Raw genomic sequence first — 16,548 nt, forward strand, 5'->3', positions numbered from 1 at the left:
TGAAAGCTGCAATTCTGCTGTTTTCAAATTTCTCTCTAACTATGTCACAGTCTGCTTAAATTGCAATTTTCTTATGATAACTAAAAGTGCCCTTACACCATAGCAATTACCAGTTGCGTATAGTTGTGAATAAGCGGTTATAAGTTTCGGACGCAACTCTCATGCAATCTAGTTGAGTTCCGATCTGATGACCACTTGCATTATTCACAACCATACGCTACTGGTAATTGCAATGGTGTGAGAGCACCTTTAATTAAACTGTTTTGGCCTTGTGAACTATTTTTATATTTTTGTGAGTGGATTAATTATTAGTAGTAATCTTTAATCTAATCTGACATTTCCCTAAGGAAATTGAATTAGCCCAAATAATGAACCACAATTCACATAGTCAGATTTAAAGGGATTATTTTGAGATTTTTTCATATTTATCTAACAAAGGGGCTTTTCGATTAGAACAGAGTCATTTGTCTGAGAATTGTTTTCACATCATCATGGCTGCAGGATCAGTCTGAATTCTGAGGGAATTGACTAAGCAAAAGTCTTGTTGTTTCATTAGGACAATAAATATAGGCCACATGTTCTACATGTTAATGATCCCTCGAGTAGGCTAATTCTGGCAAAATTTCCCTCATGGCACACTGCATGACACTTTCAGTCTTTATTAGACCAAAAGAACAGATAAATTTCATTTCTAAAGTCTTTGGTCAAATGACGGGAAAACGAAAAGTCTAATGCTATTGTCATGGCAAACTTACACTGTGCATAGCAAAATTACCAGTTTTCATTAGATCAATCAGATTCAGAAATATACAAGGAAAATTCAAATTCATTTCACTATCCTATTAATGATAGAAAATCTCTTTACTATACCTTTAATACATGTATAAGTATTAGTCTTATAAGTGTGTGGTTTTTCTGAATGAAAACTGGTTGATTAAAAACCTGAAATTTGAGAGTTGTATGAGATTAAGAAATCAAGTGTGTGAGAATGAGATTTTGTGAACACTTTCAGTTGGATAGATTGGACATAAATTGTGACAACCACTTATGAAAAATAAAAATGATTTTTTTTTGCATGCTCATCAAAAATGTGCAATGACTTTATTTGTTTTTAAATTTGGCCAAGATTAAAGTTTTAAATTCAGTGAAAATATCAAGCTGGGGAAAAATTTTTTGGATTGAGGATATTGGACTAGAGAGGGTTGACTTTTAAATTTTTGAAGAAAGGATAGAACAGTTTGTGATTCTGTGACATGGCGTATTGGTTGAATAGTGGATCACCAAATTTTAGACGCATTTATTCCTCGTATATTTTAGATCGAAGGAAATTCTCTTATGAAGCTGAGGCTCTTCAACAACAAATAGCTGATTTACGGAGAGAAACAATGATATTAAATCAACAAACAAACACACAGGTAGGTAGATAAATTTTATTATACTATCAGATTTAGTAGTCAGATATTTAATATGTTCATATTCAAAGTTTTTATTCAGATATTGAATAATGTCATATTAAAAGTTTAATGTTTATAGTCAGATATTTAATATGGTCATAGTCAGATATTGAATATGTTCATATTCAAAGTTTTTATTCAGATATTAAATAATGTCATATTCAAAGTTTAATGTTTATAGTCAGATATTTGATATGGTCATAGTCAGATATTGAATATGTTCATATTCAAAGTTTTTATTCAGATATTAAATAATGTCATATTCAAAGTTTATTGTTTATAGTCAGATATTTGATATGGTCATAATCAGATATTAAATATGTTCATAGTCAAAGTTTATATTCAGATATTAAATAATGTCATATTCAAAGTTTAATGTTTATAGTCAGATATTTAATATGTTCATAGTCAGATATTTATTATGGTCATATTCAAAGTTTGTATTTAGATATTTAGAGTTTATAGTCAGATATTTAATATGGTCATAATCAGATATTAAATATGTTCATATTCAAAGTTTATATTCTGATATTAAATAATGTCATATTCAAAGTTTAATGTTTATAGTCAGATATTTGATATGGTCATAGTCAGCTATTTTATATGGGCATAGTCAGATATTTAATATGGGCATAGTGCAAGGTATTTGTGGGTAAAGATTGTGCAAAACACTCTCTTAATAAGATGTAAGAACAATTTAAAGCAAACCAGATGTTTATATTTACCTGTATGTCATAAGTCTTAATTTTGAATGAATAAATTTGTTCTGATTCAATAAGTTTGATATAAACTTGACTTATAACTATTTATAGTTGACATAGATTTTAAAGAAACATTACCATATAAATTAAGAAACATGTGAATTTTTTTTACTCAGTAACATTATCAATCTAGATTTTTTTCCTCAAAAGTTATCTATGAATTTATTATATACTAATTTACTTTAATTATATTTACTTCTGTCCAAAAACAAAAACAAGTGCTCCATTTTGAGAGGTTGATTCGAGTCTTGATTAATATATGTAAATAGTTTTCAGAAGTACTAGAATTTCTCTTCCTCTTTCTATAGATGTCTTTCTTTTTTTGGCAGTGTCTCAAGAAAAGACGACTTGTTCACATAATTTTGGACACACATGGATGTGAAGGCTCAAAATTTGACAATGAGCTGTGAACACTATAACTGATTAGCTTAGCCTTAAAAAAAAATTCCCCTGCCCCTTTAAATTAACTACGTCAAGGGTATAACCTCTGTAAATACTCATGACTTTATTAAAAATCTATCTATTTGCTTACACCTGTAAAACTTGATTTAGATAATGGTTTTAGATTAATAACCATGAAGAAGGTTTAAAGTATTTTAATATAAGTTTCTTTTTATGTTATGTTATATAAGAAATCATACTTATAATTTGTTTTATGTTATGTTATGAATTAAATCAGAATATTATAATCTTTGTTTTTAAGTTATGTTATATAAGAAATCATACTTATAATTTGTTTTATGTTATGAATTAAATCAGAATATTATAATCTTTGTTTTTATGTTATGTTATATAAGAAATGGTATTTTATAAGATTTTTATGTTATATTGAATAAGATCAAAATATTATAATCTTTGTTTTTATGTTATAAGAAATCTTGTGTATTATTGCATTACATGATTAAGTAAAAGATATCAATCTAAAAGGTGAAATATCAGGAGGCAAAATTTCACTGAAAATTACTAATTGTTTGTTTAAATTTAGTTGTTCTGAGTTGACAAGCCCAGTATCAGTGAGACATCAAGTGATCTGAAGTAAAAAAAAAATTATGTCTTTAAACTTGTAATTTGGAATAGATTATTTGGATTTGTCTTTGATATACCTATTATGATGTAGAATCATATGGAATTTTCAAAGCTTAAAGGACAGATGGGTACCTGAAACATGTTGTTACTAAGGGTTCATTATATGTATAAAATATGCATGCACTTTTAATGAGTTCATGTCAGAAATCAAATGTTTGATTCAAAAATATGTATTAGATTGATATACAACAATACTGAATTACCATTCCCAAATTATATATTAAATCTCTTGTTATTCCAGAACATTCCAATTATTGATGATGATGATATTACTAATATTGATGATGAAGAAGAATTCTTCCCATCTGGTTATATAAATAACAGAGATTCTGTTGACAGTGACAGAACTTCCTGGGATGTTGTAAGTTCACATTATATAATTAACAGAGATTCTGTTGACAGTGACAGAACTTCCTGGGATGTTGTAAGTTAACATTATATATATAACAGAGATTCTGTTGACAGTGACAGAACTTCCTGGGATGTTGTAAGTTCACATTATATAATTAACAGAGATTCTGTTGACAGTGACAGAACTTCCTGGGATGTTGTAAGTTCACATTATATAATTAACAGAGATTCTGTTGACAGTGACAGAACTTCCTGGGATGTTGTAAGTTAACATTATATATATAACAGAGATTCTGTTGACAGTGACAGAACTTCCTGGGATGTTGTAAGTTAACATTATATATATAACAGAGATTCTGTTGACAGTGACAGAACTTCCTGGGATGTTGTAAGTTAACATTATATATATAACAGAGATTCTGTTGACAGTGACAGAACTTCCTGGGATGTTGTAAGTTAACATTATATATATAACAGAGATTCTGTTGACATTGAAAGAACTTCCTGGGATGTTCCTTTTATATAAATAACAGATTCTGTTGACAGGACATCCTTGAATGTTGTAAGTTTCTTATTCATAAAATTTCCCCTCATGGTCATAATTTCTTTATAGACCCTTTATTAAAATGGTCAGTTTGCCACTACTACAATACCTTATAAAATATTTCTGATTTGCCTAGTTATTGTAGCTTGACAATGATTTTACATGTCCTTACTACTTGTAGAATGATGTCAAGTCACCACCATATTCCACTCAATCTTTGGGCAGACGTCTTGGTGCTGCAGGAAGAAAATGGGGTAGTAGAACAAGTCTTAATTTTGAAAAGAGTTATTTTGAGTTTGATGATTTAGATGATGATTTCCGTACAGATACTCCAGAAGTTATTTATTATCCTGAAAATGATCTGGAAAGCGTCAAATCTTATGAAAGGTGAGTTTTCTAACTTCAGCAATTTGAGGCTTCATTTTATGATAATCGACCAATAATTATGTACTTATAGGGTGATGACTTCAAGGTGTTCTGCTTCAACATTTTTTTTTTGTAAGATTGTTTTTTTGTCTGAACATTTACTGATAAGAGTTCAAATAAGCTATTGGTGTCACTTTTAAGAAGGATACTGTGGAGTCAACTTTGTCTGCAATTCTATAAAGCCAAACCATGATTTTGATACCACATGATATAAAATGTCTTGACAATTCATCATTATCAAATAATTATTTTTTCTTTCAGTTCATTTTCTGTGTATGCCAATAAAACGAATAAATTAACACGAAGATATGGTACTTTAGATGATGGTAATTTTCATAGTCATTCATAATACTTTTTACTCTTATCTCTAATAAATGAGATGGTTTTTGACAGGCTATAGCTCTGTCTTTTTAAAGATGGGTTTCCTTATTTTTTTGGAGTCAAACTAAGCAAACTATTTGATTAATTGGTGTTTATGAATTATCATGTATTCTTAATCATATCATTATGTTCTCATTGCATATAATTAAAAGTTTTAACCAATCATAAATGCCCATGTATGTACTGTCTGGATAAACAATAAAAGACTTTTTGACCTTTCTTGATTGGTGACTCATTGGAATTCTGCTGGTAATTCTCTTCTAAGTTAGCTAAACATGAATTAATTATGGGCATGTGAGACATGCAGGTATTTTTCCAAGTCATTTGAACACCTCTACTTTCTATTTATATAAGTATTAGCATTTTCATTTCCTTAAATGAAAATAAGGGAACCCATCTTTAATATTAATTTTAAATTTTCTAACAGATTCAGAAAGTACAGATCCTGTATCATTAGATGATATGGAAGAAGAAGATGATTCTACAGGATTATCTAATCCGAGTACGCCATCAGATCCTGATAAAGGTCTACTTTCAACTACACCAGATAAGGTAAATTAATTTTTACATGGATTTGACAAGCATTTATTACATTGTTTGTTTTGGTATTTATTTAAATAACTGAGATAGTATTGCTTTATGATTACTATTTTCATCATTCCAATTTTCTGCCAGATGTCTGAGGCTCCTGTAATTTTAGAATGCTTAACCGTACATGACGGTTATAATGTACGATGAAGCATTCTAAAATGTCTGCGGAAATTGGAATGTACAAAATTGATTCTATCTGTGTCCCTTAACGACCCCTTACAATGATGTTAACGTTTTTTTTATCATTTCAGGACAAATTTGTGAAAGAGAACTTTGAAAATGTGGCATTTACCCCAATAGCACCAGAAAAATTCCACAAAGCCTTGGACCATATAGAAGAAGAAATAAATAGTAATGTTATTCGACCATTTAGTCCAAGACTTAGCATATCAGCCAGATTTTTATCTAGAGCACAACAAGCAGGACTTAAGTAAGCATCCTTTCATTGTTTTCATAGTCTTGTTCAGCAATTTTTACTTGTAGGATTGCCACTGACAGGGTTGGAAAGTTGTTAAATATTGGTTTAGCCAGGATTGGGGATTATGATTCTTTAGTTCTGGAGTTGCAGAGATTCCTATTTCCATTCCATTGGTATTTCAGACATTCCAAGTGCAAAAACTTTTCAAATTTTACTTTTACTATTTTAATAAAAACAAAGAAATTTCCCTTAATTGCACACTGCCCATTATTAACAAATTTGTTTTTTTGCAGAAGTACATTTAATAGTCTACAGAAATCTGAAAACTGGCTTGATGTGAGTTTTTTTTAATTTTATTTTAATTAATCTTAATTAATTAATTACAATTAACCCTGGAACTGGGCACAGAAATAACCAACTTTATTACTCCATTATTTAAATTTTAATATTATATATATTTTATTACTGTTTTTAAAGCTGCATGAATTATTTATGGATGAAGAAATATCATATTGTGATATCAAAAATATTATTAATTTAATACATGTATGTAATCGTCTAATATTGTCTATTCAAATTTTATTTTGGCATTGTTTTAATTTGAGTTACTTATGATTGCATAGAAAGTTTTCACTAAATTGTTCTCTTTTTGTCAAAGGCATCTGAATCTGAAATCCGTTCTTAAATCGGAAAAATTCGCATATTTAATTCGTCTTTTTTAAATTTAAATAATTTAGCATTGTGGTGCTAAAGAAGCCTTATTTTTCTAGATAATGCATGATTTCATTCCTGCAATATTGAGTGAGAAAAGTTTGGCAATCATAAGTACCATAAGCTTGTTGTTTTGCGTTCAATTTATATTTTGCACATTCATGTTTTTATTTATTTTGTTTTGTTTATGTTTTCTAATCCACACCTAAGGCACATCCTGTGATAATTGGTTTCTTAAAAACACCCCTGGATTAACTTGCAATGATTTTTAAGATTATTGATGGCAAGTGTTCTAACCTGCACAAAAAAAAGAAAGGGAACATTTATTTTAATCAGATAGTCAAATGGCATAGTTCATATAATTTGAATACTATACGAAAACATTTTTTTTAGTGAAAATATTCACACAAATATAGAAAAAATATCGAGAAACTTTTCCTTGTTTCTTGAGGAAAGAGTATGGATTGAAAGTAACCTCCCTTGTATCACAGGATGGGCCTCACCTCACACTCCTATTTATTTATTTCATTTTCACCTTCAATCAATAATTTACAGAAGAGTAAGAGTAATATGGCCCGAGCTGTGGATGAAACACGTAGACGTTTAATAGCTGTAAGTAATGTGAACGATCTGACTCGGTCGTCATGGCAACATTTATATATGATTCTTACTAACTTACACAATCTAAATATATTCAGCATCACTGTTCTTGATCATAAAAAATGTGTGTTCATGATTATGGTTTTTTAAATATCTTTTGTTTTTAAAAAAATCTTCAAAATTATCTTAATGTACTTCCCATGCTGCAGACTCGAGGTAAAATGTCTTTGCAATATTGACCTATTTGATGTGACATTTAAAATGACATGAAACATTTAAATGACATAAGTGAATTGATAAAATGAAAAAATTTTGTTTTTATTGCATGATTTTTTGATTGTTTTGATTTTTGTCGAATTTTCTCTTGTTTTTGAGAGATTTTTTGGGAATTTTTAATTATCTTTATAAAGAGACAAACAGTGACTGAATGTATTTAGACTATTGATATATACTAATTCATATTACTATTGGTACTTGGTGCAGTTATTCTTTCATTTCGCATGCCTTTGAATGGGATTGAATGCCTGTTTTGGAATGGATGTATTTTGGGCCTATTTGTTTGGTTGTTGAATTGTGACAAATTGAGACAGCTATTACAAATTATGGATTACAAGTTTGGGTCGTGTGTCACAGAGGAAGTGTACTACAAATTCTTATTGCAAGATTTTTCAGGAACTCGGTCTGTACTTTGCTGCATTTTCATATTAGTTACCTGCTCATATTTCATGTACATTTTCTTATGCATTAACTTATAGGAAATATAGGAATATTCTGTCAATATATTTCCTCTTTGGCTTAGTTCTCTAAAGTATGCTTATAAGGGTCAGAATCATGATTTACCAGCTAATTTGTACATACAGAAATTTCATCTTGATAATGTTTGTGCGTAATTTAGATTTATCACATGTAAAATTACCCAACATCTGGATTATTCTGGACCTGAATATATTCCTAGACAAAAAAAAAAAACATGGAAAAGTTAAGAGACAACTCATGATCAGATTATGTTTTTATGAAATTTTGAAAAATACCGGTATCCATTTGGTTCATCTTAATTAGAGAATCTTTATAGAATCCAGTGTAAGTCATTTTGGAGCCTCATTAGACATGGTTGGCAAATACAACCACATCAACAATCCTGATCTTCTCCTTTGTAAACTTCTGAAATGTTATTAATTGTAGATGGGTTGGGATGGTGATAATAATGATATAAATAATGAAGATAATAAACCACCCTCTCCACCAACTAAACTAGAATCTAATGTAAGTTTTTAGTTTTCTTATTTATTTATTTTCTATGGGCAATCTGACTCATTCTACATTTTGTTACTTATGCAACCAAAAACAAATAACTTATATTATGAGCAGTAGAAATTGTTAAAGATTGAGTTAGTTCAGTTAAACCTGGAAAGTAAAAATGTTAGATACACACTGAATCTGTAGAGATTACTTAATTTGACATTTGTTGACAGTAATTAAATCTTAGGCTGTATTTAACTCAATAAATTTACAATCATTGACAAATTATTCATTTTCATACCCCATGGCAGTTTCATTTTCCTTTCAATTGCATGCTCCGCATGTGCTTATCGACAATGTGCAAAATGACCGTGGACTGGAGATTTTTGTCAGTGAAACTCTTGACAAGACTCTAGATGGCGACAAAAATCTCTGACCAAGACCGTTCGTAAATATACAGCCACACACATAAATACAGCCACACACATAAATACAGCCACACATATAAAAACAGCCAAACATATAAATACAGCCACACACATAAATACAGCCACACACATAAATACAGCCACACATGTAAATATACAGCCACTCTTAAGCAGAGATAAATGTACAGCCACACACATAAATATACAACCACACACATGAAAACATGGCCACACACATCAATGTTACTGGACACATTGCTATTTTCAATATGTGCATAAGATAGTTTATATTGTTAACTTAGTAAAAATGGTTATAATAGTCTGTGTCATTATTGAGGTGACTATGGTACACAGTGGTTTTATGGGTTGTCCTTTATTTAGGTATCTATGAATATATCATTGTCCCTTCTAGCTATTTGATTCAATTAAAAATAGACAACATAATACAATAGAACAGGGTACATGTTGAATTAATAGTTGATAACCAACATACTTCCCCAATGATTAATGTCTGTTTAATGTGTCTTGGTTTTGCACATGTTAGGTTATTGCGGTAGTAAAAAGTCAAACAGGTTTTACGACAAAGTATTTCTATGAAAGTTGGTCTTTAATTTTCATTATCATAACATTTACCTTGAAACGACAAAAAGTAAGTTGTAACTTGCGAAGGGATGTGGTCACCTTCATATTTGATTTTATCTATCTGTAACTGTAACACTTTTTAAATTTACATCTAAAGTCTAGTTCTCTTGTAATTTAATAGAAATGTTATTTTGACTATTGCCACTTCAAAACATTTTTATGGGTATTGATTACCATGACATGATATGGATATTCGGTATTAAGAATGTTGATAATCCCCTCAAAGTGAAACAGTTTTAACTTGTATGGTGCGATTTTGTAGAATTCTAATAAGTGGTACACATAGGTAAATTTGAACTCATTGCTAGTATATCAAATATTTAGACGGGTGTATACCTTAAAAGTTAACCTCATGAATGAATCACTTTATAGAAAGTGTACTTATACAGTTGTAAAAGTCATCAAGTTTTGTCAGTATTTGAGAGATCTAAATAACACTAGTGGATAGGTGTTGAATGTTAAAGTGGCCCATGAATAACTAAATAAACAATTGAAACACTTGGAGAATAAATAGTCTAAATGACGTCACTTTAAGTAAAGTTTATTTGGTATATTTTGTAGGTATCTAGTTTTAAGTTAGAAGACAATCTTACTTCACCAAAATCTATCTTAAATTCAGGTATGTATTTTGTTTTGCACTTTGCTTAGTATATTTTTTACTTTTTTTCTAATGAATTCTATGCAATGACATTTTTTTATTCAAATGTTGGCATGGTTATTGCCTCTTCAGAAGATTTATTCATCAGAATATGTCCTTTACTAGCTGAAATAGCTCAATTTGCTCAACTGTCTCAACTGTCTGTGCCATTTGGAGACTTAAAATTTTGATGTCTGTTTCCCCTAAAACTGTACATTGTACATACCTTGGAAGTTAAGACTTCTCACTTCCAGGCTGTATATATAAACGAGCTAAACTTCCAACATAAATCATTACAAAACAAAATTTTATGAACTAAAACTTAAGCAAATTTTGGGATATAATGTTTATAAATGTGTTCTTTCTGGACAATATGTTGATATATTTTCTTCCTTGATCTATCAATCAAAAACATTGTGAACCTCCTATGGGTTATTTAAGTGTATTTTATGAATGAAGTATTTAATCACTTAGTTGCTAGAAATATATTATCTTAGGTTAGAAAAATATTAGTAGTCTGAATCCAAATCCTGAACTAAAGGATTTTGAAGCATCTTGTCAAATTTTCAAATCATTCCTTGGTACCTCCCTATATCATGTAATAAGATAATTCATTTAAGCATTTTCTTCATCATACTGGTTTTCTATTAATTTCATTGAAAATTGAGGGATTTCAAATGGGCTTTTAAAGGGGCTTAAAGTGCACCATCGCTTTTTTGTCAATTTTCTTTCAAGCACATGCTTTTGCTATAAAAGAAATTTTGTTTACCTACATTGTTTGGTGACAGGATAACAACAAAAACAAAAAACAAAAATGTTCAGAAAAGTAAAAACAATCATTTATGGTTCCACAATTTTTTAACCAGTGTTGCCACTCGGGCTTATGCATTTGCACTTCTTTTTGTATATTTTGTCAGCTTTTATAATTGTTGTATATTTTCTTCCCTACAGGCAAAAGGAGTAGCCCTTCCCCCAAAAGTCCACGTCGATTTTGGCTGACAAATGACCAGGCAAAGCAACGACAAGAAAGGCTCTCATTGCCTAAATTGCCTATCAGTAAATTTTTACAATCACAAATGGGTAAAACAACTCCTCCTCCTTCCAAACCTAACTATCGCAGTCGACTTCCTTCTGTGAAATCACCCCTCCCCCGGAAAATGGTGGCGTCCCCAAAATTCAAACGGAGTGGTATATAATCATGTTCTTACTAAGCATGGTGTACAGAAAATATTGTTCATAATTTCATACATAACAAGTGTGCTTTTCAAACATGCCATTTTTCACTTTTTACACTTTAGAAGTGCTTTGTCTCATTAACTTGAAAACTTAACAAAAAACATCCAGATCAAATATACTTTTTGGTCCAAATTTAAAAAGAAATCTTATCAATGTATTATGTACATGAATAGATTTGAGCTTGACAACAAGTTATCATTTTTGGAACACAATGGGCCTGACCAAAAAATTCAAAAATGTTGAATGAAAAGCTCACACTTCTAGTATGATAATCCATGTTGTGATGGGATTGCTGCTATTGCTTCATAACCTCATAGGAACTTTTTTTATATAAATATTTTAATTTTCAGCTTTATTTCAAATCGATATTCAGAAAATAAATTGCGTTTTGTTTTTTTTCTTTAATAATTATTTTAATTAACATCCTAATTTATATGTTTTGCTTGATTAATGCCATGTTTCTACAGTGTCAAATATACTTGTTATTTGCATTCTGTAGTTTGTGATATTTGAACTATATATTGTTTATAATGATACTTATACATGTATACATAATATCAGTAAGTTTTTGACTAATAACTAAAATTTTGACCATATAGGGCATATTTGGATAAAGGCTGAGCTATATATAATATATATTTATACTGGTATTACAATGAACTAGATACCATTAATACCAGTTTATGAATTAATAACATCAAATTGCAATTGGAATTATTGTAATATATTAACAAATATTTGATATTGAGAATTTTAACAGTAAAATCCTAGAAATTGAATGGGTTTAAGAAAAAGTTTTCTGTATAATATCTCAATAAATTCAGTTTACATTAATAGAAATATCAATTTGATCCTCTATATTTGACATTAAGAGAGGTCTTTTCAGTTTGTGGGATATTTAAGTTGGCCCTCCCTTATTTAACTAAACATATAATATACATTAAGCATGTTATGATCTATTTATTTAACAATCAGATATGTAACTAAGGGATAACTAGATTCAGATGATTCAGGTTCAAAACTTATGGGGAAATTGAAACATTCAGATTGCAAAAGGAATGCCCATCCATAAAAGTGAAATTTTTCTAACATTGTGAAAGAAGTCTTTCTTAAAATTTGTCTAACCTTTGAACCTTTTTGAGCTAATGATGGCTGGTTTCATTGTATTTTCATTCCCAGAATTCCAATTGAACAATGGGGCCTGAAATTCATTGAAAACTTAAAATGTGTTAAGATTTGAATAACGTCTGCTATCTTTACTATTCCGTAAGATCTGTATCATGACATCATAACTTCTAACCAACCCAAGTATATGTACTTTGTATCTTGATTTGATCAACAACGTGTAGCCATGAATGCCAAATTATTTTATTTTTAAATATGGTGTGAAATTATTGATTTATTCTAGCATGAACCTTAGATTTAGAATTATGAAAATTTAGAAAGTAGAATTTTATAATATATCTTAAGTTTCTAAAGTAGATATCAAATTTTTCCTTTTTTTTTATGTGAAATTCGTCAAAATGTGGGAGGAAAATGTGGCATTATAAATATGTAAGATGTAATTATCACCATTATCACGTTTTCATGTTTCCATGGTTACAGTGATGCAGACACATTTTTACTTTTGTCACTTGATTCTATGATTAACAAAATCTCGTTGAGTCTGAAGAAACATTTGATGATCTCTCATATTTTGTGGATTTCACATAAACGTAAATCTCCATGTTGAATTTTGTGCAGACGTGCCATATTAATGGACAATTTATTTTTCAGAAAAAGTTTTTGAAGATGATGAAGATGATGATTCATCAATTTCTTCCTCAACATCTAGCCTACGTCTGAGGGGCAGTCAACCAAACTTACGTAGTGTCAAAACTGAGGACAAACGACGCAGTACACCAAATCTGAGATCTTCATTGGACAGTGCTCTAAGTCAATCACCTGAAGGCAAACGTGGTTCAGGAGGACAGTCATATCTTAAACCAACAAAAAGTTCCAATGCAAAGATTTTAAGATCCAGTTCTGCCTCCACTTTACCAAGTGTTAAGCCAGAACTTTCCCAAACTGGTAGTCTTTCAAAAGCCACTTCATTGACAAGTCTTAACGGCACAAAGAGCGAACAATCAACAACTCAACAATATCAGAAGAAGCGTCCGTCTCAAGTTAAAAAGAGCAGTCGACTCTCCTCATCAAAACTTGCACAATATGCATCTACACCAAATTTAGCATGTGTTGAAGAGGATGATGAAGAAGAACCTCAAACAAATCTTTTGAATTTATCAAATTTAACCAAAAGCGTTCCAGATATCAATGACTTGGATGATACCAGCACTGCCTCGTCATCTGAAAACCCTCCAAAACCTTTAGCCAATGCTTCCAGACGTCCAGGACTAAGAACTCGCTTTTCAGGATTTAAAAAGGATCGTGATTCTAGTGTGGATAGTGGTGGTGCTAGTATAGATAAAAGATTACCCAGACGGTCATTAAATGTTGGGAGTTCCATATCAGCAGAATGTCAAGGTGTTAGGCGTTCACTGTCACCATTGATGAATCAAAATCGTGATTCAGGATTAATGCCCCCTCCTTTAAACATCTCTCGGAAGAAACCAGATTCCATTTTGAAACATTCGATAAAAAGACGATCTCAACCAGAACTAAGTCTTGATGAAGCGAAAGATATTTTGATGGGCAGATCTAAATCTGGCCGTGATTTTTTCTCAAAAGATAAGGAAAATAAGATATCAACAGACGCAAATACGCCAGAAAAACTTGAACAAAGTGATAATTCTAAAAGTGGAAAGACACCTCCACAAACAAGTGCAACTTCAAGTCACAGAACTTTGCCTCAAGTAGGTGGTCATAGAGCATCACCTCAACTAAACTCTGCATCAACAAAACAAGTACAGCCTAATTCAAATAACCAAACGCATAAAACTCCACCCCATTCTACCACACCGCTAGTTACTAGTCAACCAGATGATATGGATGAGAAACAGCCAAGTATCAAGGACAGGATAGCGCTGTACTACTCTCATATGACGCCAGATAAGGAACCTAGTGAACCTCGGGAACCAAGATCTAGATCTGCTTCACAATCAGACATTAAAGTATCACCTCATTCTGTGACCTCCACCACAACGTTAGATCTGAATATAAGTTCGCGAAGTCAGTCCGATACAGGGGTGGGATCCGATACTGATACTGATTCAGAGATTAAACGTCCTGATAAAACTACGTCTCATCCTAGGTTGACATTGGTTACCAACAATCATGATATAGACAATGGGTAAATATATTTTACTTCTGTAAGGCAACAAAATGTAGACTTGCAAGCAATGAATTACATGTATTGTATTTAAACTGTTCAAAAGAGGAGCAAATTGCAGACAAAATTTGATCACTTGATCATTAACCAGGACTTTGGTAGTTGATCATGTTTAGGGTTGTTTGTTAGTTACTGTAGTTATTGATGGAATCATTGTCAGCTATGTTATATTTTTAGTGTAGGTCCTTATGAAATATAAGTAAAATTTTATTCAAAATTTGCTTTTTTTCCTGATATTTTTCATCTTCATTGTGATCCAACAAGTTTTCAACCCGAGTTGTGTTCTTATGTCAGGTTGCGCTGTCCAACAATTCTTCATTCTTCATGACATGCTTATTTTAGTGGTTGAAAATTTGTTAGATTACAAAGGAGAAAAGATAATTTTAATTTTAATTAGCTGATAAAGCAGTAAATATTCAGACGACACTATAAATAAAGCTCTTCATTTGTATTTGACAGGGTATCTTTAACAACACCAGTGGTTTCCTCATCATTAGATCAGTTACGTTTAGATCCTGTTAAAATCAACCGTAGTAAACTGTCATTACCAGTAACTCCAGACTACAACTCTCAAGATTTCTTTACCAACTGTTCTGAGGCTGTAGCCGACTTGAAGAATGCTATACAACGATTAAAACAAATACATATCCAGGTATGCATAGCCCTGTACTCATCTGTTTTACCTGAGCAAGATCAAAATGCAATCCTACTTTTCTTCACCTTGTTGTGTAAGACCTAAGGATGTCGTAAACAACTTTTAAAAACTGAATATGCAGAAGGATTTTTCTTGCCTTATTATTATAGGTTTATAGGATTATATAAATATTGCCTAGGAAATCCACTCCCTACTTACCATGGAAAAATTGAATCAATAGACCAAAAAGTATTCCATTTTGTCTGGCACATTTTCCCCCTTCCACTCTGCCTCATTCTGGCAATTAATGTAGGCCCAATTAGGAACAGAATGTTAAAATGTAAAAATTTCCTTTATGTTATATTTTCAATTTTTCAGTCATGTAATATCAAAGATGGCAATTCAGAACAAGTACAAGCTTTATTAGGTCAAGCATTCCAAGAGGCACATCATACATTTGCTGATTTATCAGCTAAAACACCAACTGATACTACAGATAAAACATTATCCTATCCCAACCAACCAGAGACTAGTACAAAACCTTGTGAACCCTCTAGTGAAGATGACATGGTGCTGGCCAAAGCCATGTCAATGATGGAACCTTTATTAAACAAATTTTCTAGTAGAATCTCGGAACAAGTAGTTGAAAAACTCAAAACCAAAAGTGACAAAACTGGTACTATAGTTTGATGTTAGTGATTGTTAGCGACTCTAGTGATCCCACTTACTTTGAAATACATGTGTACTCTCTAAAGTCATAGCAGCCATATTTTAATCACGAGGGAGGAATCAAAAGCATAAGTCATTTAATATTCATTGAGTGCAAGCTTAACCACGTAACATTTCTCGCCAAAATATCTGAATGTAGAGCATGATAGCTTGCAGTGATTGATAGTTTTGGAGTGATTGTCTGTTTTAATTCCTGTTGTGTCTTCCACCAGCCACTGAGATATATAACCATAGTGCTATCATAGTTATTTTTGTATGTTTGAATGTGTTTGTTGTACTACATTATGTGTGAGCATTGTCATGTGTGTGTTGTCAATGTTATTTGATCCTGAATCTGCTTCAGAAGATGAAA

At 31.0% G+C, this 16,548-nt stretch overlaps 1 protein-coding gene across 1 annotated transcript; it reads left to right on the forward strand.

Moving 5' to 3' along the window:
- Positions 1 to 1,253: 1,253 nt before the first annotated feature.
- On the forward strand, positions 1,254 to 16,157 carry LOTGIDRAFT_162988 (hypothetical protein; the record flags this gene model as incomplete). Its single annotated transcript, XM_009059049.1, has 15 exons — positions 1,254 to 1,415; positions 3,543 to 3,725; positions 4,378 to 4,583; positions 4,884 to 4,948; positions 5,431 to 5,555; positions 5,846 to 6,024; positions 6,306 to 6,348; positions 6,490 to 6,558; positions 7,279 to 7,335; positions 8,506 to 8,586; positions 10,194 to 10,251; positions 11,221 to 11,457; positions 13,282 to 14,794; positions 15,293 to 15,485; positions 15,846 to 16,157. 15 exons carry the CDS (start codon positions 1,254 to 1,256, stop codon positions 16,155 to 16,157), a joined length of 3,483 nt encoding a protein of 1,160 aa, XP_009057297.1.
- Between the last annotated feature and the right edge of the window lie 391 nt (positions 16,158 to 16,548).

Source organism: Lottia gigantea, assembly GCF_000327385.1.
Source record: "Lottia gigantea unplaced genomic scaffold LOTGIsca_37, whole genome shotgun sequence".
Taxonomy (NCBI): domain Eukaryota; kingdom Metazoa; phylum Mollusca; class Gastropoda; family Lottiidae; genus Lottia; species Lottia gigantea.